General features: G+C 37.6%; 1 protein-coding gene across 2 annotated transcripts in view; it reads right to left on the reverse strand.

Moving 5' to 3' along the window:
• Positions 1-4: 4 nt before the first annotated feature.
• ZNF292 (zinc finger protein 292) overlaps positions 5-22,738 on the reverse strand; it is a 51,505-nt gene continuing 28,771 nt past the window's right edge. Inside the window, exons 4-8 of one of the 2 annotated variants that reach the window (XM_005518183.3) lie at positions 22,370-22,505; positions 14,316-14,518; positions 11,368-11,504; positions 10,052-10,193; positions 5-8,283 (exon numbers count right to left, since the gene is read on the reverse strand). In XM_005518183.3, coding sequence (XP_005518240.2) covers positions 1,102-8,283; positions 10,052-10,193; positions 11,368-11,504; positions 14,316-14,518; positions 22,370-22,505 — 7,800 coding nt within the window. In that variant the 3' untranslated portion in view covers positions 5-1,101. Of the gene's footprint in view, positions 8,284-10,051; positions 10,194-11,367; positions 11,505-14,315; positions 14,519-22,369; positions 22,506-22,738 lie in introns of those variants that run through there. The other variant, XM_088052434.1, reaches the window with a different exon arrangement.

Genomic DNA, 22,738 nt, shown 5'->3' on the forward strand with positions numbered 1-22,738 from the left:
ATTTTATAGATAGATACCAAACTGGTATTATCAAAATAAACCCATCTGTTTTATAAACCCACTATTTACAAAAACGGTTTCTGAAGTTTTTTTGTTTTGTTTTGTTTTTTTAACAAAAATTAAACTATACACCAATCTAAGTTACAGAAACAAAAATAACCTTTATAAGATCACATGTATAAAACAAGAAATGAAATGTGTTTTTATTTAAGGCAATACTGGGCTACTTCACAAATCACCACCTCAAATATATACACTGCTCCACACTACTAATTTTCTATCACATTCACAATGGATTCTTTAATACCAAATATTGTTTTAAATCTTCAATGTAGCAAACTATTTTTATTCACATTTCCATTTTTTATTATGGAATCATAAACGCTTTGTAACCAATTAAAAGCAATGAAAAAATGTAGCTATAAGAAAACTATTATTATATTTATGTGTTAACTACATATGAGTATCATCCATAGATACTGGATGTTAAAATTTACAAAAATGAGCGTGTCAGTATGTTTAACCTATGAAATGTGATCTTATCCAGCTTTTCTTCTGTAAATAAATGTTTTATGCAAAATAAACTGGATATGGCAGACTTAGCTAGCTTTAGTTCAAAAGTTCTTAATTTAAAATGATTAAAGGACAGTTTTAAAAACTTGCTCACTTAGTTACAAATTAAAATTCCGAATATAAATGTGTCATTTAATAGTTTAGACTTACAGACTGCTGGTGGCAGCAAATGATTTACAATAATAAATATATACAAAAAAATGTATCTACAAATAAAGAAAACTGTTGTACATGAGAAGTAACCTGGTGAAAGATACCAATCACAGACAACTCACAAAGATTTAGTTTATGGAAAGGACAATCTGATAGAAAGTTGAGGTCTTGATCAAGTATTTACAAAACTGAAGCAATTACTTTCTTCAAGTCCCATAGGGATAAAAACAAATAAGACATTTACATGACTCATGTCATGTTTTTTGCTAGATTAAATCACTTCAAAATAAAAGAGCTCCACAGTTACTAGCATGCTTGATGGCTTCCTATTCAAAATAAATTCTATTACAGGTTATGGTTAAACACATTAGGTTTTCAGTATTTTGATTCCCCTTCCTCAGTACCCACAACAATTACTTTTGCAGCTATAACCTCGGGATTATCCTCCCAACGTCCTTCGAGCTTTCTCAAACTGACAACAGGTTTCATTTCCTGAAGCTGCTTCAACACACGCTCAGTGCAGTCTTTAAGAGTCTTGTCTAACACTATCTTTACATTATCACCACATGGAAGCCGTGATGGGTTGGCAAACGGTACAAGGGTTTCAGTTTCAGAACATGACCAAGTGACGTTATCACTTGCTACTGGGCCCTTCTCACTGGCTTTCCGTGAGTTTGAATGGGATCCTTTTTTGGTTCCACTGCTATGGTATTCTCTTTCAGAATTTTTCTTTTGCTTCACAGCAGATTCTTCAAGAAACTTGAGGAATGACACTTCAAAACCCATTGGCTTGAAGGAGCTCCAGTCAAAAGCCGCAGGTTGCTCTTCGGCCGTTTGAATGGCAACAGCGGTCTCTTCCTCCTTGTGCAGGCTACTCACGCCACTGGGCAGTGCTTCCTCTGTTTTCTCAGTTCTCTTTCTCTTACTCTGAGATACATTTTTTTCTTTATTTGCTCTTTTCAGGTTGTTTGATTTTTGCTTCTCTGAGGGGCAGGAGCTGGTCTCCTGCAAGTCACTATTTACACTGGAAGAGATTTTTGCTTGAGTTTCAGTAGTTGAACAGTCCTCATTAATTAGTTTAGTAATGAATAGTTCTGTCAGTTCATCCACTTCATCCTTCTCACCTTTTTCAGTTTCCTTTTGTGGTAAGGTAGTTGTGCTTGAATCATTATTGCTCTCTATCAAACTTGGTTCAGGCTCTTTCACATCAGTTTTTTTATCAGTTCCCTCCTGCTCACAAGAGGCTTCCTTTACTTGGGAGACAACATGTTTTTTAGATACAATAAGAAGATTCCTGTGTTGGGAAGTAAAAGCTTTGGACAGTTTGTGACATTTATAATGTCTTATTATGTTACTTTCACTTGTGACCACGGAAGAACATCCCTTGATCATACATGGATACTGAGTTATGAACCTGCTTGTACATTCTGATAAGGCATCGTTTCTGGCCTTTATTAAATACACATATTTACCTCGTTTCAGTGAATAAGCCTTATTTTCCTGAACCTGTATTCCTTTTGAGTTTTTGTTTTCCAAATTCACATTCTTCTTTCGTTTTGTTTTAACTGACAGCCTGTTACCTTCTTTTCCCGATCTGTTTTTAAGTCCTCTCTGTTTAGATTTCAATGGTTTCTCCTGATTTGCTTTGCTTGAAATGTTTTCTTGGCCTGGTGTCAGTCTCCTGGGTCTTATTAGATGATCTTTATGCCTGTCATTATGTTTGTTAAAAATATGCCTCAAGAGGTTAGACCTTGTAGCATAAATACGGTCACAGCCTTCACAGTCACACTTGAACATGCCGTCATCTTCTACTCTGTTGGGCTTTATCTCAACACTGTGATCTGTCTCAAGATGCACAACATAGTTAAGATAAGCTGTAAATGAAGACTTACACTGAGACTGGTCACAAAAAAACCTTCCCACCTCTGGGGCTGATTTCATACTTCCAATTTGCTCTGGAGTCATGTCATGAAGCTTCATATAATGCTGGATTAAGCTGGTAACTTCCTGAAAGATGCGAGAGCAGTCACTCACCTCACACCGGAACTCTCTGACAGCAGGTTTGGTTTCCACCTCCTCACGTTCCTCTCTGCCTTGCTCGTTCTCTTCCTCCACTTCAGCAGAGAAAGCAGGGAGGTCTGATTTGTGCACAGCTTGGTAATGAAGAATTAGGTTTTGCTGTATTGTGAAAGCTGCAAAGCAGCCCTGATGGACGCACCGGTATGGTCTGTAGGGGCTGTATCTAGTGGGAAACTCCAGAGATTTTGTTACGGGCTTCCTACCATTCCTCTCCTCTTTCTCCTTCCTGTGCTTCCTAACCTTGCGTACTTTGGCTTGTTCCTGTGTACTATCAAAGGATGCTGGATTGTGCTGCTCCAGTGGAACAGAAACCACCTGGGGAGGTTTTTCCAGTCTTTCAGGAGTATTATTTTCTGGTAGAAGTTTCTCCAATATTTTTACAGGCTCTGCAACTTCCTTTATCTGAGTTTCTTTGACCAATGGAGCTACAGTTTTGTTTTCTATTACTAGTGTCTGCACAGTTTTTACTTCAACAGGCTGTGGGGCTGCGTTTACAGTTTCATTTTGAGATCTTCTGCCATAAGGCCTCTTAATTTTTAATTTTACCATCTCCTCTGTTGTAAAATGATGTACAAGCTGACAGTGCGCTCGGAGATTAGAGTTTCTTGTGAATGTTTTTGGACAGGTAGCTACAACACATTTGAATGGGGCATACTTTAGTTGATGTTTCTTTATTTCTAGTATCATTTCTGCAGTGTACTGATGGATCTTGCCATAGTGTTTAAATAATGCATCTTTTGTCATAGCACTGTAATTGCAGCCAGGATTCTGGCATACAAAAGGCTTATTAACTCTGTCACTAAATTGAATGTTACTTGCCTCAGGAGATAGCTGGATGAGAGGTTTATTTTCAATTGATACAACAGGAACTGCTGGTGCTAGCTTATCTGCTGGAGGACACTGAGAAACAGTCTCAGAGATGGGAATGGGAGAATCATCTTCTAGCTTCAATTTTTGCAAGCCTTCCAAAATTTCTGACATTTGAGTATCATCCTTTTGAGGTATCTCAGACTGGGCAGAGCTACCCTTTGTAGCAGTAACATTTGCTGTGTGCACAGCAAACTGTGTAGAAGTGGATAGTTTTACACTGTGTGCAGAACTTTCTGAAGCAGCCTGGGCATTATTTACTTGCAAGTTTTGTCCTGAAGCAGTAACAGTATCCTGAATTTCAGTTTTCACCTCAAGCATCTGTGAATTCATAGCAGTTTTAATTATTTCCAGGGTTTTTTCGAAGTTCTGCATAACACTGTTCTGTGAAATCTGTTCTTCCGAATGAGCCTGCACACAGGAACTTGCAGCCATCATTTGGGAATCCCCATTTTCAGTTTTTACTGTTAGAGGGGGCAGAACTGTTTGAGCCTCAAGATTTGTTTTGAAATTCTCTTTGATACTGGCCATGAGTAACTGATTGTCAACATTACTGAGTTTCTGTGCAAGGTTTTCCACCACTGCTTGAGAGCCACAATTTGCCAGCAAGTTGGACTGAAAACTTTCTCCCTGTATTTGCATGTTTCCTTCAGTGCTTTTGGTTAGAAGCCCCATTACTGTTGCACTGTTTACTGCTAATTTCTGTGATGTACTGGGCATGAGCAGGGGTGTAGGTGTTTTTCTCTTCCTCTTTGAAGAGCTGGTTCCCTTCTTATTCAAGTTGCTTGATCCTGAATTCTTGGGACTACTTATAACTGAAACTCGTGAGCTATTCCCTGCAAAGTTTTGAACTGCTGCAACAGTGTTAGAATATGAGCTAGGACACAAGCCATTTTCAACAGTCTTCAGCATTAAGTCCTCTGTTGCAAAAACAGGCAAACTCTTGCATTCATTTAGTGGAGGAATTTTGGCACTGTTTTGGAGGGTCCTGTTTTGGTCTGTCAGCAGGGTACTGGGGTTACAGACTGTTGGCAGCAGAGAGGGCGGGGCTGAACTGGGGAGAACAGCTGCATTTATCTGAGTTGTACCAGAGACACAACTTGTTGTAACCACACGTGGAAGTACTTCTGTCTTATCAAAGTTACTCGGGATGCCTGCAGTTTCCAAGGCTTGTTTTATAATTTGATTACCTTCCTCATTTCCACTGGTATTAAAGTTAGTCACATTGGCCCGTGGAAATATAGTCTGCAGTGTGGAACGATTTTCTGCTGCAAGTAACTGGAGGAATGACGGATCTTTAAAACACGTCTCTGGATTGAAGGCAGACTCCTGAGATTGCTGCAAGTTTAATGAATTTGAAGAAAGGATCATACTGGCAAGCAAAGATTGTCCATTAGCTTGCAGAGCTTCGGGAGAAATTTCTGATCCTTCAAGAGGTTTACAGTAAGACCTCTTAGATAAATGTCCACCAAGTGATCTAGGATTAGTAAAAACTCTGAAACACCTGCTACAGATAAATTTGCCATCTCTGATTATTGCTGGCCACTTTGCCCGCTTGTTATGTTTTGGCTTCCTTTCTTTCCCATTTAAGCCCCTGCCACGATCTTTTTTCACCTTTTCTGAAGCTGGATGCTGAGAGCTAGTTTCACTGAAGTTATTTTCATTCCTCAATTGTGAGGGAAATATTTGATCAACACTTTCCTCTTTTGGGAAGGTAGAACTAGTGTTTCCTTCCAGTTGCAAAGAAAAGTTATTTGTGTTATTTTCCAGTTGTGAGAAGACTGAATTTGGAGGATTCTCTGCTGATGAAGGAAAGAGAGACATTGGACCATTTTCCGCAGGCAAAGGAAGAAAAGGATCTGAACCACCATCAATATTCAGAGGCATAACTGTTTTTGCCAGATCATCCAGCTGGGAAGGTAAGGTTGCACCAGACAAATTTTCCATTTGTGAACACAAAACACTCTCAGGCTCACTTTTAATACGAGTAGACAAATTTGGATTTATGACATTTTCCACAATAGGCAACATAGGATTCGCCAGATTTTCTAGGTGGGCTGGGAAAAGAGTACTTGAGACATGCTGCACTTGACTGGAACAGGTGGGATTCAAATTTGATTTGTTCTGTGCAGTAAAAGCAGCACCATTGGGACTGCTCACTTGTGATGGCATAAGATATACAATCTTCCCATCACTCGGCACATTTTGCAGATTGTTGGATTTTCGCGGTTTCTTATTTTTACGCTGCATTTTAAAAGCAGCATATTCATCAGGGTGTGCTGCCTTCATGTGTTTGCCAATGCTCTGTGATGAATTGTATGTTCGAGTACACCCCTCAACCTGACAACTAAATTTCTGAATTGGGGCTGCTGGTGACACAGCTGGAACTAAAGAGCTGTTTATGTTAGGCTGTGATGGAATAAATGTAATACTTTCTAAAGTTTTTAGAGGCAGGTTATATAGATTAGCTGCAGCTTTAATACTGTCTTCAATTTCAAGTTTGGAAATGGGTACACCGCTTCGATACCCTGTCTGATTCTGCATGCTGAATGGATTTACGATGCTCACTTGTCTTTCTAAGCTTTTTGATTCAAGGGCTTCTGGTTTTAATGTGTCTGAAGTCACAGAAACAGTTTGAATATTCTGAGTCTGACTGAGACAGCCTTCCTCCTTTCTCTCTTGGAAAACTGGAAGACAAGAGTCAACTGATGGGCATGACTGGTGGACTCCAGGTTTAGTAGTATCTACTTTACTGGCAGTAGCAGCCAATTTACCTCTTTTTACAAAATTATCTCGGATCTTCTGGTTAACAACAGACAACTTAATGCTGCCTGCTGGAACTGTTTCTTCTGTCTTTATTGAACTCACAGGAGACTGGTCTGAACCAGCATTAGGCAAGGAATTGCTTTGCTGAAGTACACTCACTGACGCATTTACACTTTCATTCCCTACTGGTTCTGCTTTGATTTGGTTCCAGACGTTTTCTCCTTCAACAAAACTGCTTCGGTTTTCAGCTGGAGGAGATGTCAATTCCTCTTTAACTGCAACTCCATCAGTACTTTCATTAGCTTTAGAAGGCTGACTAAGATCAGGCTGATTAGTTTGGTTTTCAGGCTGCTCTTCTTTTTCAGGCTGCTGGTTGTGATCCTCAATGTGCTTCTCCAGTTCATTCTGTGAGCGGTACACCTTCCCACAGCCTGTGACTCTGCAGGTATAGGTATTATAGTGTTGTGCTTCATGATCATAGAGTAAATAGGCTTCAGAAAACACTCTGCCACATTTGGGAAACATACACTTAGCTCTGAAGACTTGATGCTCTCTCCTATGGGTCAGCAGCTCAGCATAACTGTTAAAGCCAGCCTTACATTTCATCTGTATGCAGATATAAGGCTTGCTGCCACAGTGCATTTGCAAATGATCATTCAGGTGAGTAACACTTACAAAATGTCGTCTACAGTACTGGCAAATCACTTTTTTGCTCTGCATTTCAAGAAAACGTTTAGCTTCTTCGTTATCTTTATGGCCCTTTGCATGTGCTATTAGATTTTTAAAATATTTAAAGCCTTTTTTACAAAGTGTTACAGGGCAGGTGAATTCATTAACAGGGGGAGGCTTTTGAACTGGCACTATCTCTGGTATGTAAGGTTTATCTTTGTCATCGTTTTCATCATCTGAGCCATCGTTATCATTAAACACAATGAAGTCTGTTGAATAGAGACTGTTCTTCTTAATGGGTCGCTGCTCCTGTTTGGATACAGAATTAGTTTTCTGATTCTCATTGGCAGTTGTTATTTTAGGAGGTCTTCCCAGTCGCCTCAGTGGTTTCATAGCAGCCAATCTCTCTTTGCTAGATTTTTTCACATGCAAAGTTACATGGGGAACAAAGTTTTCTTTAGAATTAAAATTCTGGGCACAAATAGGGCAACTGTAAATTCCATCTTTATAATGTTTCTGTGCATGTCTAACTATTCTATGACCTAGAAATTCCTTGTCACATAACACACAATACTGCATGTAAGCTTGCCAGTTCCTAAATCTAGCTGATATAAACCCTCTCTCTCTGAGTTTTTTGATTTCTCTTTTTTTCTGCTTTTCATCTCTGATACCCCTAAGAAGGCTGGTAGCCTCATCAATGCCAGCAAGCCCATTCAGAGAAGTTTCTTTACTATCTTCTTGGCCATCCTCAACCTTCTCATAAACTTCGCTATCGTTTAGTTCGTCTATGGATGACACAATGGATGCCTCCTCTCCCATAAGTGCCAGACACTGACGCTTTAGAGTTTTCCAGTCCCAGAACTCTGGATCAAAAGGCCACTGAGTTTTCAGTACAAGTAAGAGCTCACAGCGCAGAGAATTTGGTATTGGAAGATTCTCTTCATCATACTTCTGGTCAGGCTGATTATATAGCATTTCAACAGCATAATATGCATCCACAGTGGGCTCCAGAAGAAATTCACTCAGCTGACAAGCACGTTTCACCTCCAAATCATCTGGAAGTAAGCAGGAGATAGTCTTGCAAATAGATATCTTGACATCTGCATTTTCACTGGATTCCAAGCGCAATGCTTTCACGCACAGTTCAATGCAGGTTGCAAGTCCAGCACCATCAATCTGTAAAAGCAAGACTAATTTTAGTAAGTCACTTTCTCTAACTCTCCCTATACTTTTAAGTAAAAGATGTCATTATTCAATCATAAGTGTCTGAAAAAAATGCACCTGGGGTTCACAGGAATACTTTTTACCTCAAAAAACAGAATGGATTGTCTTCAGATGCTGTTCCTTAGGTTGCATAATTTGTCTTCATGCTACTAAAAAAAATGCTGAAATTTACATACAACTAAAAAACCAATTAATTGTATGGTCTGTCTAGTTTGAAGACTTTTGGACTTTATGTTAGAGGTGTTCAGTTTATATTAGAGCAATATTGAGCCTTTCCCTTGGAATCAAGCCTGTCAGTTGTGCCACAGGTATTTGAGAGGAGCTTCTATGAAACATCAACTTAACGTTGGGTAGAATTCAAATGGTAAAAAATGCTGCAGTTGAAGAAAAACACGTGATCTTCAGAAAGATCGATAATTTGGAGATCATTATAAGTAAAAGGTTTATTTTTATTTTTAAAAATTATGTCACTTCAAAGACAGCTGACCTCAACTGAACACATGGCTTCAGTCCAACTGAAAGCAGTAAGTATAGTTAAATTTTGTTAAATGTTCCATCATTTGAATGTTCTAAAGGTCACGTGGTCTTTACTCATTCATACCCTAAGGCAACACCATTTACTATTACCATTTACTTTTACACTGACTTTACAAGCTCTTTATGCTGCCAGGGATGCACAAGAGAGGCTGTGGCATACATGAGAATAAAGTTCAGCAAATTTATGAATGTGTAAGTCTACTACCTACATGGTCTCCAATTTCTACCAACAAGTAAATGATTAAATGCTCACTGGAGAAAAATCAATATGTCACGGAGCAGGCAAACATCTTAATATCACAAGACTCTGTGAAAGTTATTTTCTACCCCCTCTCCAACTCCAATTCCACATCTTTCAGGGAGGGGGGAGGAAGAATCTTTCAGTTTAGAAGCCCATGATTACCCATACCAGAACACTGAAAAACAAAGCCAGGAATTTTTATGCTTAGAATTAATATCACAACTTACAGAAATCTTCATAAGAGCTCAATTTAGCTATCAATATTAAATATTGCAACTACTAAAGAAACTAAGAAAATTAGATGACAAGGTTAGCTGAGAGAGATGAGCAGGGTTTTAATGTAACATTGGGTCTAAGACCACAAATGACAAGTATTTCATTTATCAAAATAAACTGCATTCATAAGCGGTAATTCAAAAGGTTTTGAGTTCTAGTTTTGGGATTTTTTTTTTTTTTGGTGTAGTTTTTTCTTTTCTTTCCCAATTTCCTGTAATTTTCCTTTTCTTATATATTATTATACACCCTTCATTTCCTTTCCTCATGAACTGGTTCTCTCCATTTTCTGTAATTTTTGAACTATGGAAAATAATGGTGAGGAATGTTAGAGCCTGCTTACAGAAAATACCACATTTAAAAGACACAGGCAAACCTAGAGGCTATAACCTCACCTTTAGTGCTTCCTTCATCTCAGTTGTGGCATCCAGCTTTTCTGTTTAACCCCACTCTTTTTTTCCAAAGGAACCAACATTTTAATGATTCAAAATGAATCAAGTCATAATTTACCTGCAGAAGGAAGTTGCTATGGCCTTTCCTAAAGCCAATTAGGATTGCCCTGAAACTGATCCTATACAGAAATACAGGATGTCAAAGTAGTTTTCATAGATTTTCCTGATTACAGTTCCATTGAAAGTGCCAAAAAGATTCTTTCAGGAGTATCCTTACCTCTGAATTAATTACTTTAATCAGGAAGAAAATGTGATAAACAGTCTTAGTTAACACAGAAAGTTGACGACATCTCTCTAGATACACTTGAATAGAAGGCTCTACCCTTTGCTGCAGTTTACTCCAGAAAAGAGTCAGTTCCCTAGAACAAGAGAACAATATTTCAGGGCCATCAATGCAACCACTAATCTGATAACAAGAAATGCAAGGCTAAGAACAGTTTCCATTTTGTCTTTGGGAAAGGAAAAAGTCTAAAATTTGTTCACACCTTATCTTTTATTAAAATACCCCCACTATTAAGTATCTAAATTTTAAAATTATGACAGTTACTCAATTCTAGAAGGACAATTCAGATTAAAACCAGTATTACCACAATTTATGCTACATAATTTACTCATTATGTGGTCTTGAAAAAATGAAAAGTCTTGTACAGTAGTTTACTATTCACTGAACTCTTAGTTATTACTAGCACCTACAGAAGATTGGCTCTTCTCTGTGGTCGATACATTTTTTCAGCTCTTAGAGCAGCTTTAGGAATGTGACTATGATTTAGCAAGAAATTAGCCCCCAAAGCCAAACAGTATCACAGTATCTACATTATCTCACTTGTTCACTCCTCCTCAGGTGCAAAAAGCCAAGAGTACCTAGTACCTTGTGGAATGCTGTAACCCCCAAAACTTTAGCAGAATCTCTTAAAGCAAAATACTGCATTAGCAATTTTCTCCTGCTGCTGCACATAAAACGGAGATGCACAAACACAGCAAATTCTTCAGGAATTACACAGATTTACTAGTTAGCAGAAGGAAATTCAAACCCTAACAGCCCTAATATCCACCAACAAAGACCAGTTATTTGTTCCCACATTAATGAAAGCAAGCCCTAAACAATAAGTATCTTCATCTAGCTTATTATTGTGGTTATAGTAGTAGTAAAGAGCTTCTTCCATTCTAAGTTTGTTAGAAAAAGAAGCACTGTGTTATTACAGGACAGAAAGAACAGTACTTACTGATTAAATGCTGACCAGTTGCCTGCAGATATTAAATTTCTTATTTCTATGGAAGAATCATTAACCATCTATTGGTATTTGCCTCATCATACTGACAGCCTTCAAATTCATGTAATGGATGCTTATCTTGCAAAATGCATTTATTTTCTTTTTTAACTTTCCAGGAGTCTTATCTCCTTCCTGTTTAGCTCACAGATTTTATCAGCTAAAGGAAGTTAGCTTATAGCTTACGTATCTTCCCCAGGTATTTCTTTGTTGTTGTTGTGTTTAAAGTTTTTGTTCTTACATACAAAACAAGATTCAAACTCACCAGGCACAGTACATCTCCCCTTGCTGCAGCTGGCGAGATAGAAATGCTGCACATAGAATCAGAGCACTTTTTTCATCTCCATCAGATTCAAGGTTACAGATCATTTCTAGAGCATCTTTGCAATCTACTTCTGCAATCTAGAAGGGAAGGAAGAGAAGAACAAGACTAAGAAAGTGGCTGCATTTTCAGACACATGGTCAAATTAGTGCTTGTAAGACAATAATTCAGAACTTTAATTTAACAGTCAGAGATGAGCTTGAAAGCAAATCAGTACATTTCTAGACAGTGTCAAAATTCCTTATGCCACCAGAAAAACGGTTTTATTGAAGTGAACATAAACTTGTTTCTTAGACATGACTTATCTCTAGTGTCCCAGTCACCTAAGAATTTTAAAGTACATTAATTATTCATATATATCACATACATATGATAATACTGATATGAAGACTTTTAACTTTAAATTGCAGCTTAACACCAAAAAAAAAAATTACCTGTAATTCTAATCCAGTTTACTTATCACTGATGTCACTACTGCTTTAATACACTAAGCTGGGTGGTTAGTGAATCTGAGGTTTAACATGAATGTTCTAGTACCTTTTAAAAAATCAAAGATATGAAGAAAAGGAAAGCTGTACAGTAAGAAGCAGGTCATCTGAATGCTATTCTAGAAGAACACTATAGTCTGCACAATATAAATTATTTCTCAAGTACCAATGGAAGTACTTAATTTTGTGGCAAACAAAAGGAAAAATCACAGTTGCCCAGTACTACTAGACAGCTGTATCAGTACTGAGTCAGTGCACTTGCTCTAACAACTACTGTCTGATTCTCAGTAGACTGGTAAGTAGACTTACATCAATTAGTGCATCTGGCAGGACATGCTGCTACTTATTCTTTGACACCAGCAGGTGAAGAATAGCTTGAATATGACAACAGCACTGTTGGAAGTCTCTCTTGAGAAATCACAAGACCACCCAAAGCAAGAAACAGAAGTGCTCACCCAAACACCCAGCTGGTCCGGCACTCTGGGTAAGGCGGCAGCACAGCTGGGTTGGGCACCACGGTATCCAGCAAACAAACTACAATTTTGAATAGTACAACTACTTATTTTCACACCTCTAAATTGACCCTTTGTAAATATACTAACAGCCCTTCACTGAATGTCATTTGAGGTCTAATAACTTCAAAGTCATCTTCTAAAGAAAACTGCATTTCTTATCATGGAACAATACAAATGTAACAGCAATTTAGACTGAAAGTCTGCTTTGCTCAGTGCTCCATCTCAGAAAGGGACTATTAATTAAAAGCTTAAAGAAGAATATGGTGAACTGAACTTATAATAAGGCAACTATTTTTTTTTTCATTAAAAGCTTTTCCAGCCTCTCATGCTTCCTAGGGGATCCTCTAACAAGAGATGTTTCTAACAAGGTTTGTATAGGTCCAGCCATCAAGTTTGTCAGTGTAGCATTTCACAGACTGCAGGTCTGAATTCTTCACGTTACTGAAGGAAACTGTTAGACTAATCCAAGGTGAAACTTTGCTTAAATGTTACTGTCCTGCCTGATCTGAACTGATATAAAAATTTCCACACTGATAATATATTTTTTTACACTTCTTTTTTACTATTTTCTTACTGTTCTCACACTACAAAACGACCATCTTTCTCAGATCGTAACTCCACCTTGACATGTTAAAGATAATGTGCCTTCTCTTGGTAATACATGACCTTAACCATTTTGGAAAGGTCATTTTGGAAAGCACTGCAAACAGTGCTGCAGCTGGAGCTGCTAATCTAAGCAATCCAAAGCTCAGAAATACCTGAATTAGGTTCTCTCTGATAACCCAGTTTGAACTTATCTGTATGTTATGGCATCCAAAGAAACAAGGATAACCCTTTCCTTTTGTCCAGGGGATTCACGGTTCATTCACTGAACAAGCCCCTTTGGTGCTGGGGCTGAGTAATGAAGGAAGGCTGTTGACAGGGTCATATATTCCAAGTTCCATTGCTTGTCTCCAGCAAACAAAGGTAAGACTGCACAGCCCCATCACAGCCCCTCCTGAGCCTGTTCTCCCAGGGTCTGCAGCAGCCAGAGCTGGGAGGACTGCAAGACATCTAATTCTACTGAGTATCTGAAGAACATGCTCAGTGAGAATAGCTCATCTTAGAATTTCATCTGTATCTAGGGTAGGAAAGTTTTCCAGCCCTAATCAGTGTACAACTCTTATCCCTTTAGGTTCAGTTACAATATGCTTAATATTTAACATAAAAAGATGACAGCAACAGAAAGACAGCAGAGACATTGGCAGACAAGAAAAGAGACATTTGCAGTTAGTTTTCCTTCAAGAAGGAAAAAGGCTCAGCTAAAACTTTGGAGTGGGATGAGAAATAAAGATGCCACCTGAAAGAATGCAAAAGAGCAAAGCTGTCAGCTCATCTCTGACTTCTGTATTTAAATTAGAAGGATTTTATATTACAAACCAGATCAAAGATCTGATTTCACCTTCAATTGCACCCAGGCATTTGGGTGAAGTTACATTTATTCTCTGAATTGCAAGCAGCATCTAAAGGGCCCCATTCCATGTACTAGGTACACAGAAAAAGCAATATAGTTAAAATAATAAAGAGTGAGAAAATTATTTACTTCAGTTTACTAATGAGGTCTGAGGCAGAGTTTTAAAATACTTCAAGCAAAATCAAACACAAAATTGTGGCACAGCCAGAAAATGCCTATTAATAACCTCATAATACACTCCCATAAGCATTTTGAGTCATTACTACTCAGCTTAAAAGTGACTTGAATGAAAAGGAAAAAAAAAAATTGAACAAAAATATTTCAGATAACATTTTAAAAGAAAAACTTCTGTAGAACACCAGCTTATGATTAGTAACACTTTACTATCATTAAAGAAATAAGTCTAAGAAAAAAAATTCTTCATTATTTACTTACTTCTTCCATTAGCCTTTCATTTGGTGATCCTGAACAAAGACAGACCAGGTAGGTTTGTTTGAAATTGCCTTTTGCACTGATTTCTGGATGGTCAGAGCAGAGTTTTGCCAGGGCAGTAGCTTGTGTTAATTGCTTTGTTTTCATTAGGTGCTTAATACGCATATCCAGCAGGACAGGGCCTTCTGACACTAAAAATTCATTCACTAAAAAAAAAAAAACAAAATAAAACCCAAAAAACCAAAAGCATTATATGTATGTTACAGAGTTGACAGACTGCATTTACTCAATCATGGCTGACCCCTAAAATTCTAAAATTTACACAAATCAAAACAGATACAAAAGATATGAAGCAGAGATGAGGAAAAGGCTTCTTGGTGAACTGCGCTTCTTTTTCGTTATCATAAATATTCCCTGTCACAGACCTTTTATATACTTGCAGGTTTTAATTCATTCTAATTTCTTGGTTAACAGCTGCACACAAAGCAGACAGAGACTATATAAATATTAAAGTATTTAGATACTATTTAATTATAGTTCTGCAGAAAGACAACACAAAGCTGCTACTCATCCTTTGGATGTTTGTGCTATGCCTTTGCTAACAGTTGCCTTTTAAAGATCTTGCTATTGAAGGATGTGACAAGTACAGAAGTTTCTGAACTGGTTTTAATTGGTGTGAGATGTTTCATATTATAAACTCATAGAATACAGTCAAACACTATAGTTCTTCAAACAAAAATGTTTCCTTATTTGAAAAAAGAGGCTTATCTTGTGTACATTTATCTGTGCAGTCTAAAATTCAAAAGAGACAGGTATTGAATTGAATTTTTCAGATATGCTCCCACCAGAGCTAAACTCTATATTCTACACTAACAACCCAACTCTAGGTGCCTCAGTGGAAGGCATAAGAATCCTAGAGAAAGGGGGAACACAGGTTAATGTTCCAATTCTTAAATATACATCTTGGATCTCATCCAGATCTTCAAGATCAAAATTCTTTCAGCTTTGAAGCATGAGGTTTAGTACTACCTCCAGAACATTTAAAGTCAATTGTTAAAACTAGACACAAAGACAATCAGTTTTTTTTAATCCTTTTGACATCAACCCCTCCCTGTTTCCACAACGTAGACATATACTGCATAAAAAATCAACTTGGTTCTCAATTGCCCTCACTTTAATTTCATAATACATTCTCACATCTTTTATAAACAGCAAGTATTTTCTACTGTTTTTTGTTTCTTTTGTGAAAACCAGCACATTCCTTTAATGCTTTCAGTATTAGGAGTAAAATTTTGAACTTTTCTAAATGAGATTTTTTTTTCCAGCCTTTGAGTATTCTCAAAACCCTCTGGTCATCTGCAGTGATTACTTTTTGACACATCTTGATATGAATTTTTATCATATTCCTTTTAATTTCATTGTCCTGAATTTCACCTGAATTATGTGGCCCATTCACTTAATTTATATTTTCTTGACTTTTCAAGTCCTGTTTTGACTTGATGAAATAAATACTTACAACATAGAAGAAATTAATTCTCTCTGTAACACTTGAACTATTAGAATATGAAACATGGTTTGCTAAAAAAATAAAAAAGCTCATCTCATTTCATTCTTTGCTCGTTCCCATACTATTTACCCTGATTCACTATGGCCTTTATTTCATTATTTCTCCTTCTTCTAGCTGCTTATACAGTACATTACTAAAAGTCCATCTTGAAATTAAAATCAGGTCAACCGTTTTCTTTACCACATCAGTGCACAAGACTTTAAGACAGGGAATACGGCCTTTTGCAGATATGGGGCCTGTTAGACCCCATCATCATCTTTCACCCATTTTCAGATTTATGGTTGAATTATCATTTCAACGAACTTCTCAGTTATTTGTTCATATCCTTGTACTCTGTTACAAATGATCAGCAATAGCTAACTGATGTATACGAATATTCAAGTGAAATGAACTCCTTCCTCTCCCCATGGTGATGATGATATGACCAGATTTGTATTTATACAGGAAGAAAGGAAAACCAGAGCACACTAACAGACAATGGGTAGACAGTAAATATTTTTTGTATTTATTAGAGGACATTCTAAGCAGCAGATAAATGTTCCTTTAACGTCATTACCAATGCATTATAAAAGACATTCATACTCCTGCCAACCTACAAATGACCCTGTGACTAACTACATTCAATAGTTTAGCCTTGCTCTTCCTCTACCAGGTACCAATAATCCTTTCACCCACAACATTTAGTCCTGGATAGTCTGCCTGGAATAACACTGGAACATTTTACCTTATTTCTGTAACAATATACAGGAACACCTTAGACTTTAAGATATATTGGTAACCCAAGATGCTTCACTCTGATTTATTACTATAATTGCTGCATTTAATATTGGAAATATCATGTTCTATCTGCTAGTTCCCAGTAATCCCCTTCCTTTAGCGTTTACTGCTTCAGCCAGCCTACCTTGCATAAATATCACCACATTTTCCGTTATCTTCTCAACAAGAAGCAGGAAGACCTCAGGGTTAGAGTTACATATTAGGCTCTTAAGCCTTTATTCTAATCTCAGTGATTACAACCATTACGTTTAACATCTGAAAGCTCATTCAAAACATGAATTTTTTAATTACATTTGTTTTGTAACTGAACTAAAGCTGACATTTTAAGACAAAAACCAGTGCTGGGGTTACAAGACTAAGTTTATGGTGGGGAACAGTCTCAAGGATAAGATTTTGAGGTTATTGAGGAAGGTTTTGTTTATTTATTAAATATTTGATAAATATATTTTATTGTGCAATGTCAATTTTAAAAGTTATTTTGGCCAAATTGCTAGTCTACCATAACAATTGTAATTAATAAAAATGCTTTGAGACACAAGTGCTTTTCTAAAATGAATAACTTAACCTCTATGAGTGTAAACCCTGACATATTTAATGAGAACAATTACTGGAAAAATTATTAAATGTCATTTTTGTGCAATGCTCCCTCATCCATTCAAATTCACAAACATATTCGTGCAAGGCATGTGCAAAACTAATATAAAATTACAGAACATTAGGGAAAACAAAGATGTGCAGATAACATCAGACAGCTGGTACTACAATCTACCAAGTCTATCAAATTAACTTGGACAGGCTAGGATCTAACCTTTCAGATAGTTTCCCTCTTATTCCCTTGAATCCCATAGCCAGCATGGTAGGTCCTACTGCCAAGTGATTCCATGCCAAGTTTACAAGAGAGACTATGAACTAAACTTTTATTACAGGTATTGCTGCTACCACACATGGATTAAACCAGAGAAAATGTAATCCACAGATTAGTGGTGTTGGAGTCTGGAATACAGAGTGTGTGCCCTTGTTTCTGATACTTAGTTATAAGATCTAGAAAAACAGTGAATTTCATATAACATGAAATTCATGAGCATGTTTTCATGGTGATACATGAAAACAAATGTTAAAGTTAGATAGAAAAAGCTGAAAGTGTAAGTGTGTAGATTAGGAAGTTTTTTAAATCACTGGGTGAAAAAGTTAGTTTAAAGAACAGGAGACAAGATGGAGGATTTAGGGTGCTGTCCCTTGTCCCTTCTTCTTTCTTCTTCATGTTCTTCTCCTAGAGGTTTTTGGGTAATAGTCAGTGATTGGATAGAAAATGCCGCAGTGCATCACAGCGGTGATGGGTCATTGGGTCATTAAGAAAAATAATATACGTGTCTACTGTTAATTGGGTAAAAATAGGTATAAAGATAAAAGAACTGTGTAGTTTGAGGCCATTTTGTGCATCAGACACGAAGTGTGCCACAAGGCCTTGTTTGTACCATCAGAAGAAAGAAATGTGCCAAATTGCAAAGATTAACCTTGTAACCAGCCTGGAGAGACCTGTTAAGTTTTGTAAGGATCCTTCAATAAACACAAGAAACAAGATTCTAACGAGCTCGGGAGTTTTCTTCGAATCATGAGGACTGAGATAAGTGGAACTCCCCACAAGGGAGGATCCCAGAAGAATTCAGCCCAAAGGAGGCTGAGAGACTAGAGAAAAGTTGTATCCACAGAGAATTCAGCCCAAAGGAGGCAAGGAGAAAAGAGAAAATTACAAGTGGCACACAAGAGCAGGAGTAAATTCCAAGCACTAACAGGTTCTCTGTGGAAGACAGTCCAGATTAATGCCACATTTTGGCTAACTAGTAGACTTAAAGAGCACAGAGAATATTTGCCTTACAAAGCACTCCTAATCCTACTACCAGACCCTTCATCAGATGTAGGGTAGGTTCAAATGAATTTACTACCTTTACATCTTACTTTGGCCAAGAAGGATGAAGCCAGAAGGTGAATATACCTGTGGACAATCCAACTCAGAGAATTTCAGTTGCTAGTTAGGAAACTAATGTACTGGCTTTGTCTAGGGTTGGGCTAATTTTCTTCCAGTGGCTGGTGTGGGCTGTGTTTTGTATTTGTGCTGAACACAGGGTTGATAATGTGGAGATGTTTCTATTATTGCTGGGCAGGGCTTACACAGAGCCAAGGCCTTTTCTGCTTCTCGTACTGCCAGGCTGGTGGGGGGCTGGGGGAGCCTGGGGGGAGACACAGCCAGGACAGGCGACCCCAGCTGACCAAAGGGACATTCCAGACCATGGAACATCACGCTCAGTGCATAAAGCTGGGGAAGAAGGAGGAACGGGGGAATGTTTGCAGTGATGGCGTTTGTGTTCCCAAATCACCGTGAGGTGTGATGGGGCCCTGCTCTCCTGGGGATGGCTGAACACCCATCTGTCCATGGGAAGCTGCGAATTCATTCCTTGCTTTGCTTGTGTGAGCAGCCTTTGCTTTCCCTGTTGTACTGTCTTTATCTCAATTTGTGAGATTTCTACCTTTACCCTTCCAATTCTCTCCCTGATGCTGCTGGAGGGAGAATGAGAGAGTGGCTGAGTGGGGCTTGGCTACTGGCTGAGGTTGCGCCATGGCTGCTGGCTGAGGTTGCGCCATGACACCTCTTTAGTCATCTTTAAGTGTTAGTCCACATGTACGTTCACACTATGGGTGACTCTGAAGTGACTTGATGCTTTCCATATCTATCAGGAGCTGGGACTCAGAATCCTTCATGCAAGCAACATCTCAGTACAATTCTGCTGAATTGTGCATCAATCCTGGATGCTTCTGTGGTGGCACAGTGTCTGGAGAAATGATAAAAGAAGATCCACATAGTTGCTTTGAATATACCCAGGATGAAAACACTATTTTTTTTTGTCTCCTCTCAAAACTGAGGCTGCTGGTATCATTCAACTTCTGGTGACAGGTGCTATAATTACTGAAAATAGTTCCACATCGGCTGTTACATTCTGCCTGCTTTCCACCTTGACAGTCTCTGGATAGTGATGGTTGTATCCAGGTCCTCTTTTCAGTGTGATATTCTTTAGATGCCTCCCTACTCCATTTAAACTTATGAAAAATTCAAGAGCCTAACTCTTGGCATCTGGGTTTAAATCTCTAGGATTTAAGGATAATTAGAATTAGATACCAAAAAAGCAGCAGCAGCCTGGCTTTTTATAAGGTTATCAAAGTTCCTCCACTCAACCTCAGTGTCAGCGGAGGAGCTACCAGTGACAGCTTTGAAAGATCATACCATCACTACAAGAAAATCAGAACCTTGAGGATGGAAAAGCACGTTCATGCTGAAGAGCACAAGCCACACTGACAGAAATTGAGGATGGAAGTGCAGTGTTTTAACATTGCATAGGCTATGGCATAATCCCAAACACTTTGGTGTACTTCAACTTTCAGTCTCTGGCACACTGAGCAACAAGGCTGCACAGACAGCCTCGTGACTTCAGGAAATCTAATTTTCACTTGTCATTAATTCAGATCAGCTTCAATTCTAGATTAGTATCAGTCCTGATCTCACATTAAGCTATCTGGTGGTTCAGGAGGAGGCCAGTAAGACAAAAGACCCACTACGATGAGAGAAAATTAAGACAACGTTACTAAGGTTTCCTTCCACAGCCAATTTATTAAGTGGAGAAATGCGGAAAATTCCTCTCTCCACATGCAAGTGCTTCTTGTCTATCATACACAATCTTGATAAAAAAAGAAGTCATGCAGGTGAAACCTGAAGTAATAGCAAGTCCAATCACCATGCAAATGCAATGCAATGCAATGTCTGATAGTGGTGCAGAACCTACACCCATGGGATTCTTACAAGAAATTCCTTAAAGATGTTAAAGTTCACTTTCCTGAAGTCCACAGTCACAATCTTACTTACTGACCTGTGTCCTCCTCATCCAATACTGAACTTATGAGCAAGTTCTTAAAAAGACTCAAATATTAGGCAATTAAATATTAATTAAACATCTCTCTTACAAGTACCTGTTACAATGGCTGCAGGGTGATTGAGAGGAAGCTAGTAAAGGAGTACTTTATGGGACTCTGAGGACTACATACAAATCCAAAGTCTGTATTAGATGTATAATAAGTAATTAAAAGAAGCAACAAAATGCAATTCTTGTGGAAGAGTAAGCCCAGTTTCAGTAAAAAACAAACAAACTAAAAACGATGAAAATCACATTATACAATTACTAGACTTATCCAAGGGAGCTGTGGTAATTTGAATAAAAGAAGATCTAATTTATTTTCTAAAGGCATTAAAAGAAGTCTATTAAATCCCTAAAGTACCAAGCTCTTTTGGTGGTAAAAAAAAGATCCTTGCAGAAATAAATTATCACTTAATAGAAAAAGGGTAAGGAAAACCCCAAACATACTTTCAGTGCGTTTCTGTAGGATCTGTACCAAGGACAGCCTATGTCCAGCACTTTTCTAAACATCTGGAAAATGGCAGAGAACCATGACAAAATATGCTGACAAAAGCAGGGTAGCAAAAACATGCCAACAGTCCATAACACAGCATAGTAGATAAAATTAAAATGTTGATAGAACTCCCAATATTATTTTCATGGGGGAAAAAAATACAAGCCTAATTGTACATACAGGCATGATAGGGGAAAATCCTAACACTGAAATAGGTACTAGTCCTCGAAAGAAAATATCTTTTTCAGTTCTGATTTAAGAAAACATTGGTCCAATGCTCAGTCAAGAAGCAAGGCTAACGTTATGAAATATTATGAAAGGAATTTCCGCTGAAGGAAGCAGAAAATCATATTGACTGCTGAATAAACCTTTGGCTCCCCATACAAAGAGTGGGACAGTAAAGTTGGAAGACATGTAAAACACTACATAAGAGAGAAGATGAGACATGATAGTAGACTATCGAATCAGGTCTTGTGATGCATTCATTAAAAGATGCGAGAATAGTTAACTTGTTAATAGATAGAAAATATATGAAATAAGCAAGCACCAGGCTAAAAGGAGGCAGACAGTAAGAGGAACTATTTCACTTGATCTAAGAACAGTGCACCTCTGCCACAGATGCTTATGTGACACTTTATACAGATTCTAAAACTATTTAGGCAAAGAATCAAAAAAACAAATAAGATTTATTCACACAAGGATACCACTTCTGAATTGCAATCACCAAAACAGAAGTAACATATCAGGGCACTATCCTTGTAAGCTTCTGCTGAGCATATATCCCTCCCTTTGCAAGTACGGTTAGCCATTCCCAGAACTCAGATCCAAATGAATCTTCAGAAAAGGTCCTCCTGGCATTTCATAACTGAATTAAATGACATCTTCATTAAAAAAATATATGCAGTTTTTATTTTTTGGGTTTATGTCAAATAAATTTTGTATATTAGTATTGAACTTATCCCAACGTAAATTAGTCTGTATTTAAACTTCCTTCACATGGCTTATAAAGAAAATGTCAAGAGAATTTGAGGCATGATTATAATTTATGCAAAATACCAAGATTAAATTATTTGTATGTTACCATGAACACACTGTCTTAATAATTCCAAAAAGGCTACATGCATATTTATTTATATAGATTATAAATCATCACAAACTATATTGAACAAAAAACTTCCACAGATCATAATAATATTTCAATTATTATTTCAAATAAGAATTAAGTACATTTTATTTCAACTATAACTTTAAATTATACCTTTATCTGGGTCCAACTGTTCCTGGGACAGAATACCACACAAAACTGGGTTCTTCCACACTCCCCTCTCTTGCGTAAGTGTTGTTAAAATGTGCAGTTCCCGGCTGCCGTTTTCCATCAAGTTTTTATGAGCCACCTAAATAATATATTTTCCAAAACAAGGTATTGTTTAAAAAAGATATAAATAATGTGTCTTTTATACTCCTTTATACCTTATGTTATCAAATTAACACCTTATCAGATACAGAGTTAAATGTATAACAATACAATCTTAACATTCAGCTTACATAAGTTTTACTTCTGCCTCTACTGCCTAAGATATAAGCTGAGAAACCGCAACAACTGAGTGCTTCAAACTCACCTTGAGAT

Source organism: Pseudopodoces humilis, chromosome 3 (genome assembly GCF_049639895.1).
Source record: "Pseudopodoces humilis isolate 2021_Gansu_Grassland_sample_001 chromosome 3, ASM4963989v1, whole genome shotgun sequence".
Lineage (NCBI taxonomy): Eukaryota > Metazoa > Chordata > Aves > Passeriformes > Paridae > Pseudopodoces > Pseudopodoces humilis.